This window comes from Tenrec ecaudatus, chromosome 1 (genome assembly GCF_050624435.1).
Source record: "Tenrec ecaudatus isolate mTenEca1 chromosome 1, mTenEca1.hap1, whole genome shotgun sequence".
Lineage (NCBI taxonomy): Eukaryota > Metazoa > Chordata > Mammalia > Afrosoricida > Tenrecidae > Tenrec > Tenrec ecaudatus.
Window position 1 is genome coordinate 146,430,382 of NC_134530.1, and position 24,839 is coordinate 146,455,220.

Sequence of the window (24,839 nt, forward strand, 5' to 3'; positions counted from 1 at the left end):
CTCTGAACGCAATGCTCCCCTTGTTACCACTCTGGAAATGCAGTGCTTACTAACACAAGCAAGCCTCAGGGTCATGCAACCAGAAGTGGTGGGATAAGCTGCCCGGAATAAGCTGCCTAAGCTTTGGACTGTAATCAGTTCTGCATCTCTAACTTTCCATGTGAACGTAGGTAAGTCACTCAGCTTCCTGCTGTGTCCCGGGGCCAACCAAGGATTGAGTTAACTTGACCTGCCATTAGGATGTAGAGAGGGTGGGAAGGGCTCGGAAAGCTAACAGTAGGCTTTGCAGTGTCATTGTCCTCGCACTTGCTTCCCAGAGGCCAGCTCATGTGAAAAAAATAAAAAAATCAGACTCTCTAACTCTCCCCTCATCCTATCCAGGAGTCCCTGAGGGGTGCAGATGGTTAATGTGCCCGGCACTCAGCAAACAGCTTACCCAGAGGCGCCTGGGGAGAAGGGCCTGGTCAATGACATCTGAACAAGCAGCCATTGAAAACCCTGTGGAGCACAGTTCGGCTCTGACCCACATGGAGTCTTCCGGGCGTGGGCACCGGTGGACAGACATTGGCTATTCACGTGCTCATCTGTGTCTGACAGAATGGCCAGTCCATTGCTGGTTCTGCCTAAGGAATGGCGATTTCCATATAGTTTGTATTAGACAGGAATTTCTCAAGGTCTGTGTCCTAGAATTCTGGGCATTCACGTAAGACTATATCATTAAGGGCCCTGGTAGCAAAGTGAGCTACATGATAGGCTGCTAAGTGCCAGGTCAGGAGTTCGAAACCACCAGTTGCTCTGTGGGAGAAAGATGAGGCTTTCTACGGAAAAGACTGACGGTCTTAGAACCCTACAGGAGCAGTTTGGATCTGTTGTGCAGGGTCACTAAGGGTTGGTGGCTCCATGGTGTGTTTGGTGTTGGTTTGGCAGGTCTATAATGACAGCGTGGGCTCTTGCACAGGTCCCCGCAGCAGCAGCATTGTGAGAGGCTGGGGCTGTGGTGGGAGGAGCATTCGACGTGTAGCCAGTGGACTTGGGTTCTGGCCCTAGCTCTGCCATCACTGCATGGACCTTGAACAAGTCACTGAACTTCTTGGAGCCTCATTTTTCTATGCTGTACAATGAATCAGATAGTCTTCTCTAACTCTGATTCTAGATCATTCTCACACTATGTGCTCTTTCACCCAGTGCAAAGTGAGGGTGAATGCTGTAGGCGGCTGGGGAACCTAGGAAGCCAATGTTTGTGAACTGAAAGTTCATCAGTCTTCGCAGAAAGCCCCTGTGTTCTGCTCCTCAGTCACTGGGGAGGGAGACTTCCTGAACGGACGCACGATGCTTGGCCCTCGTGTGTACTTCCCAGTGCCCATTAGCAGTGTAGTGCGGTTGCTTGTATAATGTAGATGAGCCATTTTCCTAGGCTGACATCTTCTGGATTAGAGGTGAGGAGGGCCCCTGGTCTCTTGGTAAGGCTAGACTTGGGGGCCAGAGATGAAGGGATGCCTAATGATCTCTTGGGAACTGGCTTGATGGGGGCTTTGGGGATGGAAGGAACTCAACACACACAGCTCAACCTAGAGGGTCCGTAAAAAGAACTTGGACTACTACTAATGCTTCCTTGGTGTGCTGTCAACCGGCTCTGGGTTGGATTGGTCATCATTCTAACCTCGTGATGACCCGACTTTAAACTAAGCATGGACAGCGTGGATGTCCCTGCTCGTGTAACCCACTCAGCATCTAGGACTTAGACAGCCCTGACTTTGCCCCATCATGTTCCACCGAGAAAATCTTTTTAGTCCATGATCTGTCCTCTGAAAGGAGTCACGTCCAGCCCCCGGCCCCTCTGAGGCAAATGGAGCTCATGGGGGTGTTTGGGTGTGGCTGGTCGGCTTTTCTACCCATCTAGACCCATATGCTCAGAGGATAGGAATCACGTCATGCTGTGAGGGGACTCTGAGACCAGACCCAGAAAAAGACACTCAGTGGTCAAGGAAGACCAGCCTCAGGCGCTAGCTCCTTCCCCGCTGACCGTCACCTTCCCAGTTAGGTGCCTCACGAGCCTTTGACTTGTCCTCCTAGGGGGCCAGCAGAGCCGGGGTCAGAGGGAGGCCCACTGGGGGTGGCTTTAGCTTCCTGGCTAGTGAGACGTGTTCTGGATGGCCGCACTGGGCAGCGACATTCTTGGTTGCTAATGAAACACCTAAGCACTGTGCTGTGGCAGGACGGGACATTCCTGCAGAGGCCTGCCTCTCAAGCCCAGGATTGCAGTAGCGCAGTTGGGGGCTAGGAGAGGAGAGGAGAGGAGGGGAAGGGAAGGGCTTGTCACTGACCCTGGGGCTTGTCTGCTCTGCTGTAATCAGTGGGAGTGGCTCAGAGAATTCCAGAAATGCTGTCCCAGGCTCCATCACCGGCAATCCACTTGAACAGGCACACTAGCTAGCTTCTTAAGAAACAACCTCCCGCCCCACCTCACTTTCCTGGAGGGAGAGGCTTCTCCCCCATTTTAGCTACGGAGAGATCAGGCCTAAGACTCTTCAGACTAGGAGAGACTCATCTACAAGCTGGGATTTGCTTTCATGTCTTGGAGCGGCCTGCAGGAGGCATACACACGTAACCTTCCACAGCCTCTAGAGGGCGTTGTTTCGTGCACAAGGTAAGTCAGGAAGCCTGGTCCCATCACAGCCTTCTCAGGCGGACACTGCCTATGAGGCTTCTTGGCCGAACTCTGAATGGATATTTGGGGGTCCTGAAAGAAGAGGGCACGGTGAGATGCTTCATGTCCCTTCTGCTCGCTCTCCAAGGGGGCGCACACACCATAGCTGTCTGCACTGTCTTCTTTCAAGATCCCATTGTGGTACCTCTGGTCACTCCCTTTCTTCTCCAGAGACGGACCCTGCTGAACACCAGTGGTTCCAACCTCTAGGGAAGCCCCTTTGTCCTGTAAGGTGGGCGGCTCTCACACTGAACGCTCCTCTCCCACGGTTGCATCCATCTACCTCCACTTCACAGGCACAAGACTGGGCGCTAGGCAGTGCCAGGGAAGGCTTAACTGATGCTCCACACAGGTGACACATGGCTGGACACAGCAACAGCCGGGGAGTGAAGCAGAGAGTGACAAGACGAGACGGGGACAGACGGGGGGCAGGATTGCTGTGGTCAGTAGGCAGCTCTGCAGGTCAGCTGGCCTTGCCCACCGGGGGGAATGGAGAGAACTCAGCAGTAACTGACCTCTTAGCCTAAAAGCTTCTGCTAAAAAAAGAGAAGAAAACGCAACAGAACAGAATTAAAAAAAAAAAAACCAAACCCTCACAAAACGCGTTGTTTTGGTTCAAAGGTATTGGGTCCACGGAGAAAAACATTTCACACAAATCCGTTGGTGTTTTGTTTTCCACCTTTTCCCATGAATAAATATTATCCATTACGAGCCTTGAGAAAAAGGTGCATAAATACACAGTGTTGTATTTTACTTCCTGTCTTGCATGTGACCACTCGGCCTCGCTGCTGCTTGCTCTCGGTTTTGCCTTCTCCGCCTCCAGAAACACGTGTGATTTGGCGGGAGGCTTCTTCCTAGCTGCAGGCCTCCACCTCCAGCTGGCCACCCTGTCCCCGTCCCCACCCGCCCTCCCTTTTGGGCCCAACGCTCTGTCCACGGCCGCCGGGAGCTTCCGACGCCCCTTTGTGGCCTCTCTCTGCAGGCACAGGTCTCAGTGCCGGGGTGCCAGGGGGCAGGCAGAAGTAGTGGGGGAAGGGGGAGGGAGTGGCCGCAGTGGCCACCCGCCGACATGCCAGCCCCCTTCGCTGCCCACTACCCGTGCTGACCCGCTGTCCAGTCCGGTGGCTTTACAAGGCGGAGACCTTGACGACGTTGCTGGCGACCGAGGGAATGTTCGTGTTGGAGCCCGGGGTGGCGGGGGGCGGCCGGCTCTCCCCCTCGGGGCTCAGTGCTGGCGGGGTGGGGATACTGATGATGGCTGTGGTGATCTGGGACAGCTTGCTGTTTGGTCTCAGTCCGTCGTCTGCTTTCAAGTTAAGGCTGGAGCGACTGGGGCGAGAGAGAGGGAGGTGGTGACGACGCTGGCTTGCTTGCCAGTCTCCCTGAGCCTGGGACATATTTTTGGTGTCCCTCTCCCTCTGCCTTTGGTAATCAGTTTGCATGGGGGTGGGGTGGGGGTGGTTCAAAAAGGTCGTGGAATTTTTCCATGATCTCTCCCTTGTATTTTTCCACGCACCCTTTTGAAGGCCCCTAGTCTTGTTCCATTCTCGTGACCATTCTGACTAGACCCGCTGCTGCGTCCTCCAACAGAACAGAAAAGGCTAGACTTCCGGTGGGAAGGGGGGGCAGGAAGAGGGAGTTTATGCACAAGACAAGGGGGTCGGTTAAAGGACCCCCACGCTTCCTGAACTCTGAGATAGCTTAATTCTGTGCCTGGGGTGAATCAAGCCTTGGGGGGCGGGGGTGGGGGTGATGGGGCTGGGAGCCACCCACCTGGCCGTGAGGGAGGGCTGCTCACTGCCCTGGATGTGGATAGTGCTGAGTTCTTGCATGCTGCGCAGGCGGGTGGCTGGCAGGTTGGAGTTGGGCAGGTGTGTGGTCTTCTTACTGCGGCGGGAGCAGCAGGTGGTGGCGAGGCCCGAGTGGCTGGAGAGCGAGGGGCTTCTGGTGGAGGGGTACTTCTGCATGGAGCTCTCACTGCAGTTCTGCCCGTACAGCTGCTCGTCAATAAACTCGTGGTTCTGTGGGAGGTAGGAGGGAGAGAGGGGGTGAACCCCTGAACTCGGTCTGGTTGCCTCTCTCTGTGCTGGGCCTCAAAAAGGAAGGCCTCCCGGGTGCCTGGAGCCCAGATCAACATTCAGGACGGGGGAGAGCCCGCAGGCGGCGGGTGAGAAGAAGGATCATCTTGGCAGCCTTGGCCGTCGGACGGAAGAGTGGGGACCGCACTGGTTAAAGGGTGATGCAGCCGCACCCCACCCAAAGCATGGAGCTAATATGCCGAAGACCTGGTGGGATGTAGTGTGTCATCAGAGCCAGAAGTGACGGCTTTCCCTCTCACTTGCACCAAGTCTACCAAGGGCAGGTGGCAGGTAAGTTGCCACTGTCTGTGAGTCATGGATGTGCTGCAAAGTTTTCTTTGCTGGCCTTGATGGGAGAGAGCCTTAAGACTCTCGGGCCACGGAGAGATATAAGCTTGTGAGGGGCCTTAGAGTATCCAAAGAACTGCGAGAGCGTTGCTGTTGATGGTCACTAGGGGATATGATTTAATTCCAACCCCCCCCCCCCGCCCCCCGTGATGGGACTTGGATCCTTAACATACCTGGAGACATAGGCTCCCCAAGCCAAGTGCAGCATGGGAAGGGAGGGAATGTGAACAGAGCCCTGACGGGAGGCCCTCAGAAGGAGGTAGAGCCGAACCTGGGATAGCTAACACATGACTGGCCAGGGTGAGTCAAGTCCAGCCCGAAGGGCATAAGGGGCCTGGCCAAGGCTGCCAGAGTGAGAAGAGGTCTGCGGAGAGGTAGCAGGAGAGCAGAGGGCAGAGAGAGACCAGCCCTGACAGCCAATCCCAGGAGTCCCCATGGAGCTGGGAAGGTGGCACAGAGAGTTTGGAGCCCAGGGACCCTCACAGGGTGCCTACGCTGGCACCAGCTTCCACCACCCCTCCAGGGCCCTGGGAAGGTCAAAAGAGGGCACCGGAGAGGCAGTGGGTAATTCGACCCAGGGGACTGGATGCCTGAGCTGCTGCTGGGTGTGGCAGCAGAGGGAGGGTCAGCCCCAGAAGAATCAATAGCACATGCACAGAACTAGATCAGGAGGTAAAGAGAGCAGAATCCACAGACTCAGAAGGATCAGAGGGAAACAACATCAATTGAAGTTTTAAAAAGTTATACCTTGATGGTTGAGGTTCGTACAGATAACAGGGGATCATCCACAAGATAGGACAACCCCTACAGGACAACATGCCAACAGAAGATAAAAACACCATTGATTGTACATTCCAGCATTCCCAAGCTCAGTTCTGACATTCACTCTCTCAGTCCCTGCATTCCACCCTGGGAGACCAACAAACCATCCCAGACTCCCAGCATCCCACCTGTTGGTTCCTACAGACCCTGCCCAAACCCAGCATTCCAATCCCTTCATCCTGCCTCTCCCATCCCAACATTCCATCCCATGAGCCCACCATTCCCCTTCTAAAACCCAGCATTCCCCCTCTTTAGTCCCGATATCCCAACCCACAAGCCAACATCCTTTCCCTTAAACTCAGCATTCCACCCCGCAAGGACAGCATTCCATCCCCACAGTTCCAAAATGTTCAATGCCAACATTCCAGCCCCTCAGTCCCAAAGTTTCATGGCATCTTCGAATCTGCACATTGCACCCAGCACATGCAACTTGGGAAGGGCAGTCGGGTCTGATCCCATCCCTTTGGCACCTCGCTAAGTCCCTGAACTAAACCATCGCCATGCAGACGTGGTTTGTGAAGCTGGGCAGTGCTGGGTTAACCCTGGAACCAGGACTTGCAGGGGACCTTCGGTTTGCACCCCAGTGTCCACATGTGCAGACTAAGTCCTTTAACATTTATGTCTCCCACATCGAAGGTCAAGCCATAGAACCTCTAGAGTTAGAAGATTCTTTCTCAGTAGGCTGAGCCCTGACTCTAGGCTCTCCAAGGAGGGAGGTTCGAATAGGACCAGGGAAGGGCTTCACTTTATTGCTCTCTGGCTTGTCCACTCTGAATTTCCTTCCTTCCTTCCTGGTATCCCTAGCACCGGTGGCCAAGGGTCCAGGGTTAGGCCCACTGCCCTTCCCTTCAAGTCTCTTGGGGAGGCACAAGCATCATTCCACATTCCAGCCATGGCACCCTAAGCCATGGCCCTAATTAACAATCAGCCTTGCAGGATCTGAGCTCCCTGGGAACTGCAGGGTGATTGACAAGGGGCGGGACTGATAAAAACTGGCTGACGTAACAGATGCAATGGCCTCTTCATCTACCATTTCCTGCTCCAACAGGAATGGGATCAAAGGGACCCACAGATTGCGGCAACTGAGCGCCAGGGGCCAGGCAACACTGGTTGCCCCTCTCTCCTGTTCTGTCGCTGTCTAGGTCAAATTCGGCTCGAATTTTGAAGGGTGATGCCCATCGGAGTGGAGACACCCACAGGCGACCCCATTAGCTGCTCAGTCTCCAGGACCCGGGTTGTGAGCACTGGTGTGGGCTGTGTGGGGGGCCAAGGGGAAGGGCTTCTCTCTGCTGCAGGACAGAGCTGCCCTCCTCACTCCGAGGACCTCGCCCACTCCTGGGCCCCCCCCCCTACAACCTTGTGCCCTGTGGCTCTGAAGGACATGGCTGCTTTGACTTCTGGAGCTTGGGCTCCGGGGGAGGGATGCGCGTACAGCCTCTGGCAGGGCTAGGGCTCAGAGTGCAGGAGGTAGCCACGAGCTGGGACTCACAGTGGTTTTCTCCAGGCAGTGCAGCAGGTGGTGGTGCTGGCTCTCGATGAGCGAGGTGGTCTTGCCCACGTGCTCCTCCTCCGGGGTGCCCTGGGAAGAGAAGAGCTGCTGAGTCTAAGGGAGGGGTCCCCTATGCCCCTCCCACCCCCAGCTCCTTCAGTCCTTCGCAGAAGGTAGGGGGGGGCACTAGAAAAGTCTGGGGGAAACCAGACTTTAGGGGATGCACAGACACGGGAGTTCCTGGCCTGGGGCCCTTGAACCAGAGCTGGATGGGGTCTGGGCTGTCTGGGGCAAGTGTGGAAACATGTGTTGCTCAGGACTGTGGGGGCAGGAGTGTTGGCACCCTGAGACGTCCATCTTCCTGCCCAGCCCCCGGCCCCTAGCAGGCCCCCTGGGCACCCACCATCAGCTCCAGGGCCTCATTGAGGAGCCCGTTGCGCTTGCTGTGCAGGTAGGCGTTGGAGCTCCCCGTCTTGGCCACTCGGATCCTGGCGAGGCGGGCCTTCTGTGATTGGCAAAGACAGCAAGAGTGAGGGAGTGCCTGCACAAAGAGCCAGTGGGCCTGGCAAAACCAATGAGGGTGAGCTGCTCCTGTGAGGACAGGCTCCACGGTATGAGGTGCGAGCAAGGGCAGGGGCTGCTGCTTCCCTGGACAACCTGGTCACGATCAGAGTTCCCAGAGATTCCCACTCATCTCTCCAGCTGGGGTGTCATCCTGGCAGGGGAATCCCCACTCGCCCAAGTTTCCCTGGTGGTGTCGTGGAGAATATGCATTGAGCCATTTAAGGAAGGTCAGTGGTTCGAACCCACCAGTGGCTCCAAGGGAGAAAAAGGAGTCTGTATGCTCCAGTAAGGATTTACATCCTCGGAGCCCTCATGGGGCAGTTCTGCTTTGTCTTATTAGGTCTCCATGAGGGAACAGACTCAATGCCAGTGAGTTTTGTCCCCTCCATTTCTATGCTCAGCCTCTCCTGGGACCTTGTGCTGCTCTGGACTGGAGGAGGTCTCTCAGTAGCCTGTGCTCCTCCGAGGCATGTGTGTGTTAGCTCTCCGATTTTCCTCCGCTGCCCAGGGTGGGCCTTGACATACAGAGGGCACCCACACCCAGTAAATTCAGAGAAAAGCAAGAACTGTGCACCCCTGACCCTCCACATGTCTTAACTCCCCCACCCCCCATCAGCACTTAGCTCTGACATAGTATGTGTTCTGCCGCTTTCTCCCTCCTCCGTTTGAGGGGGAGGGCTTTGCTCTGTTTCCTGCGCAGTCCCCTTGCTTGCTGCCCAGCTCAGCGGGGGGCGGGGAGAGGGGACTGTGGCTAGTTGTCACCGAGTTGGTCTCCACTCAAAGGGTGGCTCTTTGAGCGCAAAGTATCACCAGGGTCGTTTGGGAGCAGGCTGCCAGACCTTTCAGAGGGGTCAGATTGCCACCCTCCTTCCTGTCTCAGGTGCGTGCTTAGCTCCAGGAACTAAGTGTAAGTCTGGTGGCATGTCCATCTTTGGGAGTGCACTTCTGCAAGCACAGGTCGCTATTTTGTCATGCCTGGCTGTGGGGACCACCAAGGTGGCCTGTGTGTGTGAAGGGGCTGCTGGAGGCATCTCCATAGACCCTTGGGGGTTCACATCTCCCCAGCTCTAGAGTGGGGCCTTCACAGAGGAGGCCTCCTGAGGAGGGAGGGCTGCCTGGGGTCCCCACACGCAGCTGCTTTTCCTGCTTGCCCAGGCTGTGGGAGATGCTGGTGACGTCGCACATGCCAGCTGCTGTCCCCTTCCTAATGACCATCATCTGGGTAACCATGACAGCAGCACAGCCACAGAATAAATGAGGGCAGAGAGGGAAGAGTCTTTGGGAGAAAGGACTTGGAAGAGGGGGACCTGCTGGCTAAAAAAAGTAGCTTGCGACGTGGCCTCCAGAGACCCAGACACAGCTCTGGGCTCTGCTTCCAGGAGCAGAAGAGCCCACCAGGACTCACAGACCATCCAGGGCCAGAGGCTTCTGGATAAGTGCGCACGTCACGGACTCTGTGCAGGAGTCCTGGATGATTGTGACAGTTGCCATGTCTTGTCCCCTTGTCACCAGTAGGGGGCAGTGCCCCCTCCAAATGCCCTGTTAGGCTGGCTCATCTGTCCAAACAATGCCAGGGACTCGACTTCAGGCTGTCACCAGAAGCATCAGGGTCCCCTATGTCTCCTCTTTCCCCCGGGAGAAGTCTCCCAGGGTCTCCGCAAGGACCATTTAGCTCCCTCCCAAAGATGAGGAAGAGGCCTAGGACCAGAGCTTGGACGATGGCCTCTAAATCCAAGAAAGGATGCTCTTCCCCATGGAGAGATATGAGAGGGAACGAGGGACAGAAAGGAGACTAACCGCCCCGTCATTCCTGCTCTCTGCACAAAGGCCATTCATCCAGGCCGCAGGCCAGTGCTGCTCCTGGGGAATCACGTTCTCACCCTCCCCTCAGCTCCGTGCTTACAATCAGGTGAGTTGCTCCCCACTGGACGATGTGGCTGTTATTGCTTTGGGTGGGCACTGGGTGTTGAGAGCTGCATATGGAAATTCAATTGTGCCAAGCTCATTATAGCCTTATGTAATTTGATTGCACCACTTAGAGCCAGACCTATTTCGTATCTGGGGTCTGTCTTCATTACTTTCTCGAGATGAAAGATTCTCCTGTTCTCCTTTGTGGCACTTCTTTTAATCTTCTCTTACCCTGGGCTCCATTAAAGCGACCGATCGTCATATCAAATGCACGGGATCGTTTAATCACCTCTCGCACAGGATAAAGAGGTCAGCAAAGTATTGACAGGGCCGCACCCAGCACAGGGCGTTGGATGGAGCTCTCTGGCTCAGCCTTGAGGGCCCGGCCAGCAGGGATTGCGAGGTTCCTGTCCAGTGCCTAGCACAGAGCTTCCCACGGAGGACGTGTTCGAGAAGGGCCTGTGATCGCTGAGGAAGGAAGATCATCAGGCAGAGTCGGTTGGGAAGGCTGTGTTCATTCAGTCCTGGCCATGGGCTCAGCCCACCAACCACATCTCCGTTGCTTGTCCTCTGGTAGCTTCCATGTGGCCATGAGGTTGGAAGCGATGCCACTGGTTATTTCAAACCCTGGTAGAGTTACCCAGTGTGGTAATCACCTAATCTGGTGTCAATTTGAGGACTACAAGTGTAAGGGTAGTCTAGCCTGTCAATCTGGAGACAGCCAATGAGACCTCTCTGTGGGCATGGCCTTCTCCTGAAATTCTGGGAAATCCAGTACTTCCTCCTTGGAAGTGGGAGACACTTCTCTCTCTGTTCACACCCTGGGAGACATCGCAGCTGACAAGACCTATGGATCCACCTTGATGCAGCCCTGTGTGCAGAGAGCCATGCAGAGTCCCCTGTCAGCGCTGAGATGTCTCCAATGCCACTGGATCCACAGACTTTCTACCCTCTGATCTGTGATCTTCCTGCATTCGGCGTCTTTGCATGTGTTTCATGAGTCTGAAGAGGACTTTATAGCTTGGTATCGGACATATGGGCTAATATCAGACTTATGGACTTGATATGGACTGGGCTGGGATGCTTTCTCAATGTCCAATTGCTCTTGTACATAAATCTCTTTCTTATACATATATGTGTGTCCATGGATTTGTTTGTCTAGTCTGCCCAGACTAACACACCCAGGGTGCACAGCTTTCACGGGAACTTCCAGACTAGGAAGGAAGACCCAGTGGTCTACTTCTGAAAGCCGGCAGGGAAACCAGACGGATCACAACAGAACATTGCGCTCCTCACGTGCTTTGGCCATTGTCACCAGCAAGGATCAACTATTAGAAGATGGCATCGTGCCTGGTAAAGTCGAGGGCCACCGGGGCTGAGATAGACTGGCACGATTGCTACAACCGTGGAGTGGACCATGCCAGCAGCAATGGCGAGGCTAATCCTGGACTGGGGATGACGTTGTTCTGTGCGAGTCTAGAGTTAGACCATGAGCTGGTATCACCTCAATGGCAGCTATCCATCATGGGCTCAATCCTTGTGTGGACTGGCCAAAGTCACTTTGTTCCATGGCTGTAAGTACACCGCCAGCGTCCAAAGAGAGCTTCAGGACCAGCCAGGCTATTTTAAAGGCAAGAACGCGGAAGGCTCGAGGGAAGTGATTTCATCAAGGGGAAGGCAGCCTAGCAAGCCCTTGTCTTCCAGCTTTCCATCCAGCACTACTTCCAGAACATCCTCCTCCTCCTCCTGCTCAGAATTCAACTCCAGTTGGGAAAATATTTTGAAACCTCAGTGAAGCCCAGGAAGCTGCATTTTCAGCAGGTGTGGAGACTGCAGGGGTGCAAAGACCTGGAAGGAGGCTGCTGCTCCCTGGCTCCAGCTCCAGCTCCAGGTACAGGCAGAGCGTGAGACCATAGTTTCACCAGTCCTGAGTGGTCCTTCGCAGTGAGCACTGGCGGGCCATTGGCCAGGAGCACTTGCCTGTCTTTCCTGGGAGAGGCAAAGTAAAGAGAAGAGGGAGCAGTGGAGGGGTCCCGAGAGAACGTGAGCAAGTCCATGTTTGTACAGAGAATCAGAGGCCAGTGCTCACACACAAACTCATCCACACAGCTTATTGCAGCCCGACAGTCAAAGCCGCAGGCTCAGACCATCCCACAGGCCCTGCAACAGGTCAGCGGGCAAACTGCAGTGTATCGCTTTGTTCCACGGGATGCCTCCTACTCTCCCATTAACAGGAACTAGCTCTGGACACACTCCACAAATGGGATGAATCTCCAGCAATTCTACTGAGTGAAAAAGAGTCAGTCTCCTGAGGGTACATGGGATTCCACTTATATAGAATTGTTGACAAGAAAACATTTTATAAATGGAAGACAGATAAAGGGGTCCAGGGGTTAGAGATGGAGCGGGGTTGTATGGGGTTATCAAAGGATGATTTCAGTACCTTACTGTGGTGGTGGCTATGTGGACCTGCACATGTGGTGAGACTGCACAGAATGTCACACACACACACACACACACACACACACACACACACACACACACACCCCTACTCACCCATACACGGGAGCCTGCATCGGGGTCAGCGTCCTAGTTGTGACATAGGACCACACTTGTAAAAAATGGGGAGAAAGGCCAGGCTGGCTTCCTACTTCCATAAAGAGTTAGTCTTGTCAGCATTGACTCCACAGCAGTGCCTTTGTTTGTAAATAAAATGTTACCATGGGAAACTGGACAAAGAGTACAATGATCTGTGTGTGTGTGTTTACATCACAAGTGACAGCAATGATCTCAATCCAAATCCCCGTTACAAAGTAACACATGGGAACAGTATTCAGCCACAAAGAGGAGCGGAGGTCTTAAACCTGCTGTGGCATGGATGAACCTGGAAAGCATTCTGATAAGTGAAGTAAGTCACACAAAAAGATAAATACTCTACTCTCCCACCTGTATGAAATGTCTAGGCTAGGAAGTGTCCAGGGAGACAGCTTATGCGTGGTCACTGCGGGCTCGGAGAGTGCACAACTCCTGTGGAGGAAGCGGGACACGATGGTTGAAAGGGGCCACAGAGTTTCTGTTTGAGTGATGTGGTAGATTATAATCATTTGTCAATTTGAGGATTAAGAGTATAGGGGCGGGGCCTAGCTTGTCAATCAGATCATAGCCAATGAGGCCTCTGTGTGGACATGGCCTTCTCCTGAGAATTCTGGGAACTCCGGTACTTCCTCCTTGGAGGCGGGAGACACTTCTCTCTCTCTGCTACTCCCTGGGAGACATTGCAGCTGACAAGACACATGGAACTACCTTAGTGCCCTGAGCCGGACAAGCCACATGGATGCAACCAGACCTCAGAAGCCGGAGAGGCCACAGAGAGACCCCTGCCAGCGCTGAGATGCTTACGACGCCACTGGATCCAAAGACTTTCTACCCACTGGCTTGTGATTGTCCTGCATTTGGCTCCATTGCATGTGTTTTGTGATTCTGAAGAGGACTTTATAGGTTGGTATTGGACACATGGGATGTTTTCTCAATGTTCAATTGCTCTTGTATATAAACCTCTTCCTTCTATACATGAGTGTCTCCATGAATTTGTTTCCCTAGTCTACCCAGACTAACAGGGGATGAAGAACTTGTCGGGTTAGAGAGTGGGGTGGTTGCACCTCATACTCACTGCCGTTGAGTCGATGCTGGCTCGCAGCGACCCTATAGGACAGGGCAGAACTGTCCCTGTGGATTCTGTAACTCTTCATGGGAGTAGAGAGCTCTGTCTGTCTCCTGTGGAGCAGCTAGTGGTTTCGAACTGCTGACCTTTTGGTCAGTAGCCCAACGTGTAACCACTATACCATCTGGGCTTCTTTGCTTTGCTTGGTGAATGCAGTTAGTGATTGAATTGGACTGTATTTTATCACACATGATCACACAGACACAGAAAGGTTATGGGCAGGCAGCAGATTCAGGCAAAGGGGCCGCCTCACCACTGTGACCTCCGCTCACTGGCTCAGAGAACGTAGTCACTATAAATCACAGGCGTTATTCTGAGAACGATCCCAAGCAAACTAGTCAGGATGGAGGGAGGAACAACACCATCTCCTTGAGCCTTCCCTTCATGCTGATGCCAAGTGGCCAGGAGGGTTCCCTGGTGACTGCTCCATCTCCCCGTGCCTGCCCTGGGCTGGGAACTAGCCCATCTCCACCGCTCTCCCAGCCCCCTGGACCCGTCTGCCTTGACTCTGGGAGAAGCATGGTGCTGGCAGCAGGCAGCGTCCTTTTCTTCCCCTTAAAGGAAGCCCAAGGTGAGACAGTGCTGAGCAATGTCTCCAGGCTGGGTGAAAACACTGTAAATATTGACTCTGATTTCAAAGGGAGAGGGCGAGGGAGGAGGGAGCCGGGAGAGAGGGACACGCATCTTCAGCTGCTACAGGGAGGACTAAGAACCCACAGCTTGTACTTTCTGGGTGTTAATCACTCAGGAGAGCTTTGTAAAACTCTGAGGGAAATGTCCATGGGGATATTCTTTGCAGTGGCAAAAAGCTAGCAGGTGAGATGCCCTGGGAAGTGGGTGAAGGGATGAGGGGAAGGTGGCCTGGAAGCTCCCTAGGGCCAGAGCAAATGGGCTTGTCACCTGAGAGGCCTTGAGGCCCAGGAAACCTTTAAACCTTACCTGCTCAGCCCTCGCCCCTCAGCAAGGGGCGGCTTTAGAATCCCTGCGTTTTTCGGAGCCTCAGACTCCTCGGTTTGAAAAGGAGCGCCCCCCCCCTGCTTGTCTCTGTCCCTTTATTTAGGAGAGGATAATGAATTTAGATATTGTTCAAAGTTGCCAGCTGACTTGAGCAGGGAAAGAGATAAGACTTCTATTTCTGGGATGGCTGGGGAAACCTTGACCTTGGGTAAAGAGGCAGGAAGGGAAGGGATGCTACGGAGGGCAGCTGGTGACGTCACAGGCCCAGGTGAAGAGAAGTCAAACCAAGCCGGGCACACAAGAGGTGACCACAAAGACGCACAGGATGGGGGCTGCTGGGACGGACTGGAATTCTCTGCCCTCCACTTTGGAGCCCAGGTGCCCTGATGGCATCGTGGGTTACGAGTTGGGCTGCTAGCAGCAAGGTCATCAATTCGAATCCTCCAGCCATGCTGTGGGAGAAAGATGGGGCTTTCTGTTCCTATAAAGTGTTACTGTCTTGGAAACCCACAGGGCCAGTTCTGTCCTGTCTTACAGGGTCGCTATGAGTCAGAATTGACTCGGTGGCAGTGGGAGGAGGAGGAGGACGAGGAGGAGGAGGAGGAGGCAGCATTTTGGAGCTAGTTTCTAGGCTGCTGTCAGCACACACAGCCCCACTGTGAAATTCCAGATTCCTTTAACACACCAAGGAAGGCTTGCTAGGTGGGAGTTCCCACTGCAAGGGGACAATGCACCTGCAATGCTTGGGGCCTGGCTCAGAGCAGGCACTCAAGAAGGGTTTGTGGACTGAAGAATGAATGAATGAAGGAAGGAGTCGGAACCAAGGACTCCCTCAGCCCACATGTCCAGGAAGTTCCTTGTGCCCACTGTGTCCCGGCAGGCGCTGACCTGGCACTCTGCAGACTGGGATGGAGGGATGGGGAGCCCCACTTGTAGCTGCTGCTGGTGAGTTCCACCTGTCATTCCAGCCTGCCTACCTGGACCCCTCGTGAAAGTCACTCTCCCCAAACCATCCCTGGTCCCTGAATGGTGTCCATGGTTTTCGCTGGACGACTACAGGTCGGTGGTCTGCGGCCACCCAGAGGCACCACGCAAGGAAGGCCTGGGGGTCCGCTTCTGCAAAGACTAGCGTCAAGAGGACCCTCCGCAGCAGCTCCTCTGGGGTCGCCGTGAGCTGGGATTGGCTTGGTGGCATTCTCACAGAACCTTCCCGGCCTGGAGCCTTCCACGTGTCGTGAAGGGAAGCTGGAGGGGCTGAGGGCGTGTGCCAGAGAAGGCTGCTGGCTAGTCAGGGAGGCTGCTTTCTCATCCCCACCGGCCGCCCGCCTCGGAAAGGGCCCCCAGCGCCTCCTGGACACCACGGAGCCCTCTCCTCAGGCTGGCGCAGCGCCGTGCCTAACCCAAAGGCCCCTCCAGGTTTCACAAGCCTGCTGTGGGCTGTCCCTGAGCTCGTGGCCTCAGGACGATTTCTTTGCAGAGTGTTTTCTTTTTTTCCCCAGCGTGTTTATTTTTGTCGCTGGGCTTTGTATAGGCCATTGTAGGATATGAAAAAGAGACTGTTTCCCCAGCGAGCTCTTGGCTGGGAGAGGGAGGAGGCCAAGAGGCTGAGTGGCTGTGGCTGAGACGGCACAGGGGGCCCCACAGAATACCCAAGGGGAGACCAGCAGCCGTGGTGACGTCAGGGCGTGTGGCCAGCTGGCTGGGGCTGGAATGCCGGACTCCGGGCAGGCGGCGGCATGAAACTGCCTTCCTTTCCAAAACCAGAGGCTGCCTGAGCACGGGCTCTCAGTGACCAGCCCGGCTGCTGGGTGTTCGCCAGGCACAGAGGTGCAGGCCCCTCTGTGGTGCTGCCCCCTGAGTGCCGTAATGCTCCATCCCTGGGGCTGTCGACCGACCGAGTGTTACCTTCTGTGCCCTGCGCTTGTCGGCCCTCTGGTTCTGGTGGTAAATCCGGCTGAAGTTGGAGACAATCACAGGAACCGGCAGGGCGATGACCAGGACGCCGCTCAGGGAGCAGATGGAGCCGAAGATCTTCCCTGCGATCGTCTTGGGCACCATGTCTCCGTATCTGAGAGAGAGGGAGAGAGAGAGGGAGAGGGAGACTGACTATCAGCGTGTGCAGCAAGCCAGCTCTGCGGCCACTCATTCACTTATCCGTTCACTCGGTTAGCGTGCCTACTGTGTGCGTGAGGTGCTGCGGCAGGACCTGGTAGTGAACAAAACCGAGGAGGTCCTCAGGGTCACGGAGCCAGCATCCAAGCCAGGGGAGACCACACACAAGTACAGGCATGCCGAAAGGCACAGGCGTGTGGTGCTGTCTGTGGCGAGAACCCACGGGTGCTGAAGAGCTGGCGGAGCAGTGGGTTCGGTGCTGGGGCTGCCCACCTCAGAGCCGGCAGCCAGCTCCTCACGGGAGAGATGAGGCTGTCTGGGTCCCACAGTCTTGGAAACCCCATGGAGACCCCACAGTGGGGTTGGGTGCCCGAGGAAGGCGCCTGGTGGCTCAGTGGTTAAAGCGCTCCATCACGGACCTGGGGAGGCCCACTGTTTGACCCGCAGCAGAGCAACGTGGCAGCCTGCTTCTGTCATGGCTCCCAGCCTCCGGAAACCCCGGCAGACAGTTCTTCTCTGACCCCCAAGGGTCGCTAGAAGTCGCAATGGACTTGCCGGCAATGTTTCGGTTCTCGGGTGTCCCGTGGTTAGAAATGGCAGCCTGCAAGTTGAGAACTGCAGGTGAAGGATCCAGCCCCCACAACCCCCAGGACACGTGTTGCTGGCGGAGGGAACTGGAAGGCCGGAGGCCCTGAGCTAGGAAGGAGGTGGGCATGCTGAAGGAAGGGCCAGGGGGCGGGGCGGCTGGAACACAGTGAGCAGGGGGAGTGTTACAGGAGGCTGAGGAAGCAGACGGGCCCCTGGGCCAGGAAGGGGCTGCAGGGCTGGGGTATCCCAAGTGCAGCGGAGAACCTTGGATGAGTCTCAAGGAGGAGAGCAACAAGATCTCAGCATAGAAACCATAAACAACAAGCCCACCGCTTATTCAGGTGGAGATTTACAACTTACGGGGTACCTTTACACCCACAGGAACCCTGGTGGCATGTAGTTGTGCACGGGGCTGCTATCTGCAAGGTCAGTAGTTGGAAACCACCGGCCACTCTGCAGGAGGAAGTCGAGGCTTTCTACTCCGCTACAGAGGCAGAGTCTCGGAAACTCACAGGGGCAGTTCTGCGTGTCCTTTAAGGGTTGTTATGAGTTGGCATTGATCCGATGGCAGTGAGTTTTCTTTTACATTCATGAATCTTGTGAGTTTTGTGTTCTCCCCTGTACTTGAAGATATTTTATTTTTATCTTTGTAACCTATATCTATTGATATCTACATTTCTATTGTTGTCTCCCCCACCAAGCACACTGTCTCGGAGGGGCCATGAGCGCTGACTCTCCGTCCTTCAAGCGCTGATAGACTTTGGGACGGTGCCGCGTGCGCTCCAGAGCTTGGAGAAACTCTTCAGCACTTCACACCCCTCAGCTGCCCCCGGGGACCCAGCTGGCCCAGCTCCCACTCGGCCCTGGGCAGGCAGGCCTGCCAGAGCCTCTCCTCCAATCAATAAAGCACTCTCCACAGCGGTTAAGTGTTTAGCCTCTTTATTGAGATAATTTAAAGGCCTTATTAAGCAAAGAGCTGCGACGACTCCTTTGGCCAAAGCCAGCTAGGCTGCCGCCTCTGCCTCCATCCCGTGTCCGTGCACCTGCTGGCCAGGCAGGGTTGCTGCTGACCTCATGGGGCTGCGGAGGGGGTGGAGGAGGGTGGATGGAGCGAGGGTCCAGAAGCTCCAGGCCGTCTACTCCTTTGTGGAATGCCCCTGGTGGACACTGAAGGAAGGATGTCACAGACGCCTTTCCCCTCACCTGGTGAAGCAGGCTCCTGTGTTGAGATCCTCCTCCGCATCTTTCAGTGCGTGGGCCCTTTTTCCTGGCTCGGGTGGTCTCAGATGCCATTACATCAAGACCCAGGGTCATTCTGGAGCCCTGTGGTCAAGTGTGAAGTGGTCACGAGTTGGGGTGCTAAACTCAAGGTGAGCAGTTTGAAACCAGCAGCCGCTGCTCAGGAGACAAGGGCTTTCTACGCCTATGAAGAGTTGCAGACTCAGAAATTCCCAGGGACAGTGCTTCCCTGCCTTACAGGTCACTGTGAGCTGGCATCGGCTCGATGGCATTGGGTTTGGGTTTGGTGAGTTTTCTCTGTGAGGGGCTTCCCAGGCAGTGGTTGAGAACTTGGATCCGGGAGCTAGATGACCTTGGTTCAAGATTCAACCAACTCCACCATGAAATAATTGGGAATCTGGGAAGATGTTGTATAGCTTTTTAGGATCTCAGAATCCTTCTTTTATGAAATTAAGGTAAGAAAAGTAACCTAACGTATTGTTTTTTAAAAAGGGAGAACGGTATCTACAGGCCTGCTGTTGGGTGCCATGGAGCCGCCGGCTGTGACCCCCAGCGGCCCTGCGCACAACAGAAGGGAGCACTGCCCAGTCCTGCATCAGCCTCACAGTGCGCCTGCGCCCATGGTTACAGTCATTGTGTCAATCCACCTTGTTGAGGCCCTTCCTCTTTGCTTTGTCCCCCTGCTTTACCAAGTGGCTACATGTTACCCACTAACATGCTGTTACAGTGGTTGCCAACATGGAACCAACTAACCACAAGGTTCACAGTTCAAAACCACCAGCAGCTCTGTGGGAGAACGACGGGGCTTTCAACTCCCATCAACAAGTACAGCCTCAGAAACCCACAGGGACAGTTATGCTGTCCTAAGGGTCTCTATGAGTCGGCATTGACTCCATGGTAGCGAGTTTGGGTGTTTGGGTTTGGTTCAAGCATGCTGTCCTTCTCCAGGGACTGGTCTCTCCTGACAACCTGTCTAAAGGGGATAAGATCAAGTCTTGCTGTCCTTGCCTCTAAGGAGCTCTCTGGCCATGCTCCTTCCAAGACAGATTGGTTTGTCCCTTTGGCAGTCCCTGGTACTGACACTTCTTTTCCAGCACAATTCAGATGGAGCGATTGTGCTGCAGTCTTTCTTATTCAGTATCCAACTTTCACACACAGATGAGGTGGTTGACAGTACCATGGCTTGGATCAGGTGCACCTTAGTCCTCAAAGTAAACTCCCTGCTTTTAACCCTCTAGAGAGGTCTTGTGCAGCAGATTTGCCCAATGCCAATGACAGGCGCATTGACTGACGACTTACTCAACCTTATAAGCCAAGAACCCAACCAGTTGCTGTGGAGTCCACTCCACCTCCCGGAGACCCCATGTACGGCAAGGGCTACTTTGGGGGAAGTAGACTGGGAGGTCTTTCTTCCAAGGAGCCCTGGGTAGACTTGACCTACGAACCGCATTCTCAGTCAAGCACATTCATTGCTTTCCCAGCCCTGCGACACCCTATACACAGAAACGATTGTCATTTCCCCTAGGCATTCTGGAAACCAGTCTCTGCTGACAGGGAGTTCTAACATCACATTTGTCTGCTCATGTTCTTGCTCAAAGAATCCTGGTGACAAAGCCTCAACTGAAAGGTGATGGGAGACACGGCCCGGGTGCCGTGTGTCAGTAGAGTTTGGTGGCAACATCAGGAAGGTCATGCTTGTTTTTGGTCTCCCATGCTGGCTGTTATCTATTAGAGACAAGTTACCTATTACTTAGCTGCTATAGTTAAGGTGCCCACTTGGTAATGGAACAGTGAGTTCAGCATTGAGCTGTAAACTGAAAGGTTGGGAGTTCAAACCCACCAGCTTCTCCAAGGGAGAAATAGGTTGTCTACTCCTGTAAAGACTGACAGCCTCAGAGACCCGATGGAATAGTTCTGACTCTGTCCTACAGGGTCACTCCTGATGGCGGTGCATGGGCTCCACTGGAAATGGCACAGTGCCTGGCTTTAGAAAACAGAAATTTATTTTCCCCTCGTTTAGGAGAAGGCTCTCTCTGTCTATTCTACGGGAAGGTCCTTATTTCTTTAAATATGATTGATTTTGTTAGTGTTGAGAATCTACACAGCAATTCAGCAGTTTCTGCATGTGTGGTTCAGTGATGTAGATTACATGCCTCTAGTCCAGCGGTTCTCACCTATGGGTCACGACCCCTTTGGGAGTCAAACAACCCTTTCGCAGGGATCACCCAATTCATAACAGTAGCAAAATGACAGTGATGAAGTAACAATGACAATAATTTTATGGTTGGGGTCACCACCACACGAGGAGCTGTGTGAAAGGGTCGCGGCATTAGGAAGGCTGAGAACAACTGCTCTTGTTCGACAGCCAGTCTCCTCCTCCCTTTCAGAGTTGTTTCCCTCTGTTAACAGGAGTCCACGGCTCCTGGAGGGCCCTATCTCTAGTCCAGTTCTAGTTACTGTTGCCAATTTGAGCCCATATTTTCAAAAAACTCACTGCCACTGAGTCAATGCCAACTCATAGTGAGCGACCCTGTAGGACAGGGTAGAACTGCCCCTGTGGAGTTTCTGAGAGCGTAACTCTTTCTGGGAGTAGAAAGTCTCATCTTTTTCCTGCGGAGCTGCTAGTGGTTTTAAACTGCTGACCTTGTGGTTAGCAGCCCAACACATACCCATGAAACCACCAGGGCTCCTCTCTAGCTAATGCTTGAAAGAGCAGAAGGGTCAAGGCCGATGCGCTGCACTAGTTTAGAGAAACTATTGTTTGACTCTAAGAGACCTCAGGGTTCTTCCTTGTTTTCATCCTCCTGGATGATCACGTGTCTGTATCTGCCCCCATCTGCTTGCTTGTTTGCAAAATCTGTTCTTTTCTATGGCAAAAGAGATGGATCCAAGACGTGCCCTATACTCGTGCTGCCTCCTTATCAAAACACAGAACCCCCGCCCCCCTGCCCCGGTGGGATTATAACCGCAGGCTCGGGGTTAGGATCTGTAACCCACGCCTGTGGAGGGGCACCAGTGAGCCCGTCACACTGAGGCTAACGAAACGCGCTCATGACGTCCGTCGGAAGGCTGCTTTAGCCATTCGAAGGAAGAGCGAGGAGGGCGGATATGCTGGGCAGATGGTTTGCTGGCAACAGATGACAGGGAAAGTGGACGACTCAACTCCTACGCACTCTCGGCCCTCTGTACGGAGAAGTTTCTTTTTTGCCTGGGACAGAGGCGATTGAGAAGGATTCAGAGCCCAGGTGGGAGGGCAGAGCAGGTAAGTCCTCTGCGGCCCTCAGGGGGTTCCCAGGCCCAAAGAGATCCCCGTCCCCCGGGAAGAGCTCCGTCCCAGGAGTGCACCGATGGGCTTGCCCACGCACACCCCCAGACCCTCCGGAAGCCACAGGGCTGCCAAGAAACGGCCACGGCGCTGCGAGGACAACTGCCATGGGCATTTGGAGGGGGGATAGGGCAGCGAAGAAGCTGCAGCCCAACAGGCGTGGTGCCCACCAAGCGCTGGCAGAATTCAAGAGCTGATGATTAAGTGGACAGCTTGGGGACACTTGGAAAATAAGCAGCATCCGTTCACGAAGCACAAACCTCGGCCAGTTAACCTCATTTCCTGTTCTAGAGGGTTAACTGGCTGCAGCCCTACCGCGGCAGGTTTTCAGTCCCTCCCCAAGCCAGAGGGATGCAGTGTGGGTAACGGACTGATTAGTGGCGATTGAACGACCATCTTCAGCCTTCCGGCTTTGCCCAGAGATCCTCCGGCAGAGGAAGGCCATGGTGATCATGTTACCTTGGCCTCCTTTCATGAAAGAATCATGAGTCAGACAAAGAGTTGGTCTACAGCAGTGTTTCCCAGGGCCGCCAGATGGATTGGGGGGCCGGTGAGAGTTTCCAAAAACAGATAATTAACATTGTCCTGGATTTGGGGCGACCGTATTGCCAGGAGGGTGCTGAGCAGGTTTTTTTCTTTCTTTCTGAAAAGGGGATGGAGACCAAATAAATTTGGGAGCTATGGTCTAAAGTTCAGTCCCCGGTTAGGTCTGCATTCTAGAGGTTTCCAGGTACAGGAACCCTGACGGTGCAGCAGTGTCACCTGGAGCTGCTAGCCACCGGTTCCCAGTTTGAAACCAGCAGCCGCTCCAAGGGAGAAAGATGAGGCTTTCTACTCCCGTTGAGTGACACTCTTGGAAACCCACAGGGACAGTTCTACTCTCTCCTACAGGGTCGCTATGGCAGTGAGTTTGGGTTTTGTTTTTTTTTTAATAATGCCGGGGGGGGGGGCGGGGAGGGGGCGGGTCACTGCAGCACAGCTTCATGACAAAGGGGATGGAGTTAGGCTCCAGTTTGAACCCTGGCACCATACTTCTTACTAACTAGTTATATGACAGATGGCTCCCTGGTAGAGTTCTCACCTTATATGTGGAGACCCATTTTCAAGTACCAGCTAGTTCACCTCATGCCCTGCCGCCACCCATCTGCCCATAGAGGCTTGCCTGCTGCTATCCTGCTGGATGGGATTCAGTGAGCCTCCAGACCAAGACAAACTGGTAGGAAAAGCCGGAGGATCTACTTCTGAAAATCAAGTTCACAACGGTCTGGCGCATATCCTTGCATGAGGATGATGCAGCACCAGGCAAGCCTTTCATCCCATGTGCCTGGAGTTGCCATGAGCCAACAGCAGTTGCACGATTTGGTGCAAGGTGCTTAACCTGAGCCTCCAACGTTGACGAGATGGGTGTTCTACACCTAACGTACAGAGCTGGTGTGATTGCTAATGAGAACACCAACACCAACCTCCCTGCCGGCGAGTCAACGCCAACCCATACTGACCATTTAGGACGGGGTAGAACTGGCCCTGTGCATTTCCGAGGCTGGAACTCTCTGTGGGACTAGATAGAGTCCCCCGCCCAGCTCAGTGCCTTTGCGTCCATGCTGACTCCCATAGGGACCTCCTGGGGGTTTCTGAGACTGTAACTGTTAACAGGACTAAAAATCCCCGTCTTTCTTCTGTGGAGCAGCTGGTGGTTTCAAACCTGCAGATTGCAGCCCAATACATAACCACCACACTGCCAGGGCTCCTTGCAAAAGCAGCACTGGATTCAGTGGGTGGGCAGCTTCAAATGCTGCTCTAGAAGTAGCCAGTGTGGTGGAGTCCTAGCTTTGCTCTAGGACAGAAGGTGCCCCCCACCAGTGCAGTATAAATTCTCCAGAGGAGTTTCCATCTTCTTACAGACCTGTCCCCCCCACCCCCACTCCAACTACACTTGACCCTTGAACAACATGGGTTTGCTGTGCATGTGTCCACTTAGGTGGGGATCTTAAAAGAAACCCTGAGTAACACTGATCATCTGCAGGCTTGTAGTTCAATCCTCTGCTACATTGTGACATCTCATCGTTCTCTGCACTTTCCCTCCCTTTGAGGGCGATATCGCAAACCTTGAACGACACCTTGGAACCCATAGGAGGTGCCACTAGAGATGCTGGACATTCTCCCAAGAAGCATGAAAAGCCAGGCCATTCCAAGAGAAAGGTGAATCCCTCGATACGTTCCATAGATGGAGGTCCACCGCCGAGGCTGCCTTCCATTTCAAGATATATAAACTGATCGACATTGCAAACAAAACTGAACTCAAACGCACTGCCATCGAGTCGATGCCAACTTCCAGCGACCCTGCAGCACAGGGTAGAGCTGCCCCTGTGAGTTTCTGAGACTGTCACTTTTTTTCAGGAGTAGAAATAAACAAACAAAACCCCCCATAAACTCGCTTCCTTTGCATCTGCCCTGTCAGAGCGCTGACTCTCATAGTGATCTCCTGTGTGCTTCTGACACTGGAACGACTCACGGGAGTAGAAAGCCCATCTTTCTCCCCAGAGCAGCTTGTGGTTTCAAACTGCGGATCTTGCATATAGCAGTCCACTGCATCCATCACCACTGTGTGACCAGGGTTCCTGGCAAATCCAGCAAAGGACTCTTGCTGGGAAAAAAAAAAAAAAGCAAAGCAACTCATCCAGTCAGATGAAGCCGGTGGCAGATCCGCTCAGGTCACAGGCAAGGGTCTCAAACAGCCTTACCATCAGATAGAGATCACTGTCACCTTGATGATGCTGGATTGAACTTGATACTTGGTCAGTTGATGTCCCTCTTGACCCAACCTGAAATTGTTTTAGAGGCAAGGATTTCTTGCTTGTTCCATGACCAGAATTTCTTCCCTGGCTTTTAAAATACTGATGGTGGTCTTTTCTTTCTAACTCGTGATTTGCAATTTTATCTTTGTGTTACCACTATTTTATCCTTACCACTTTATTTTGCTT

General features: G+C 54.0%; 1 protein-coding gene across 3 annotated transcripts in view; it reads right to left on the bottom strand.

The window, feature by feature from the left end:
• Positions 1 to 3,630: 3,630 nt before the first annotated feature.
• KCND3 (potassium voltage-gated channel subfamily D member 3) overlaps positions 3,631 to 24,839 on the bottom strand; it is a 261,010-nt gene continuing 239,801 nt past the window's right edge. The window contains exons 2-7 of one of the 3 annotated variants that reach the window (XM_075559392.1): positions 16,500 to 16,662; positions 7,848 to 7,949; positions 7,445 to 7,534; positions 5,881 to 5,937; positions 4,481 to 4,728; positions 3,631 to 4,036 (exon numbers count right to left, since the gene is read on the bottom strand). In XM_075559392.1, the coding sequence (XP_075415507.1) occupies positions 3,835 to 4,036; positions 4,481 to 4,728; positions 5,881 to 5,937; positions 7,445 to 7,534; positions 7,848 to 7,949; positions 16,500 to 16,662 (862 nt within the window). In that variant the 3' untranslated portion in view covers positions 3,631 to 3,834. Of the gene's footprint in view, positions 4,037 to 4,480; positions 4,729 to 5,880; positions 5,938 to 7,444; positions 7,553 to 7,847; positions 7,950 to 16,499; positions 16,663 to 24,839 lie in introns of all 3 variants that reach the window. The other 2 variants (XM_075559400.1, XM_075559407.1) reach the window with 2 other exon arrangements.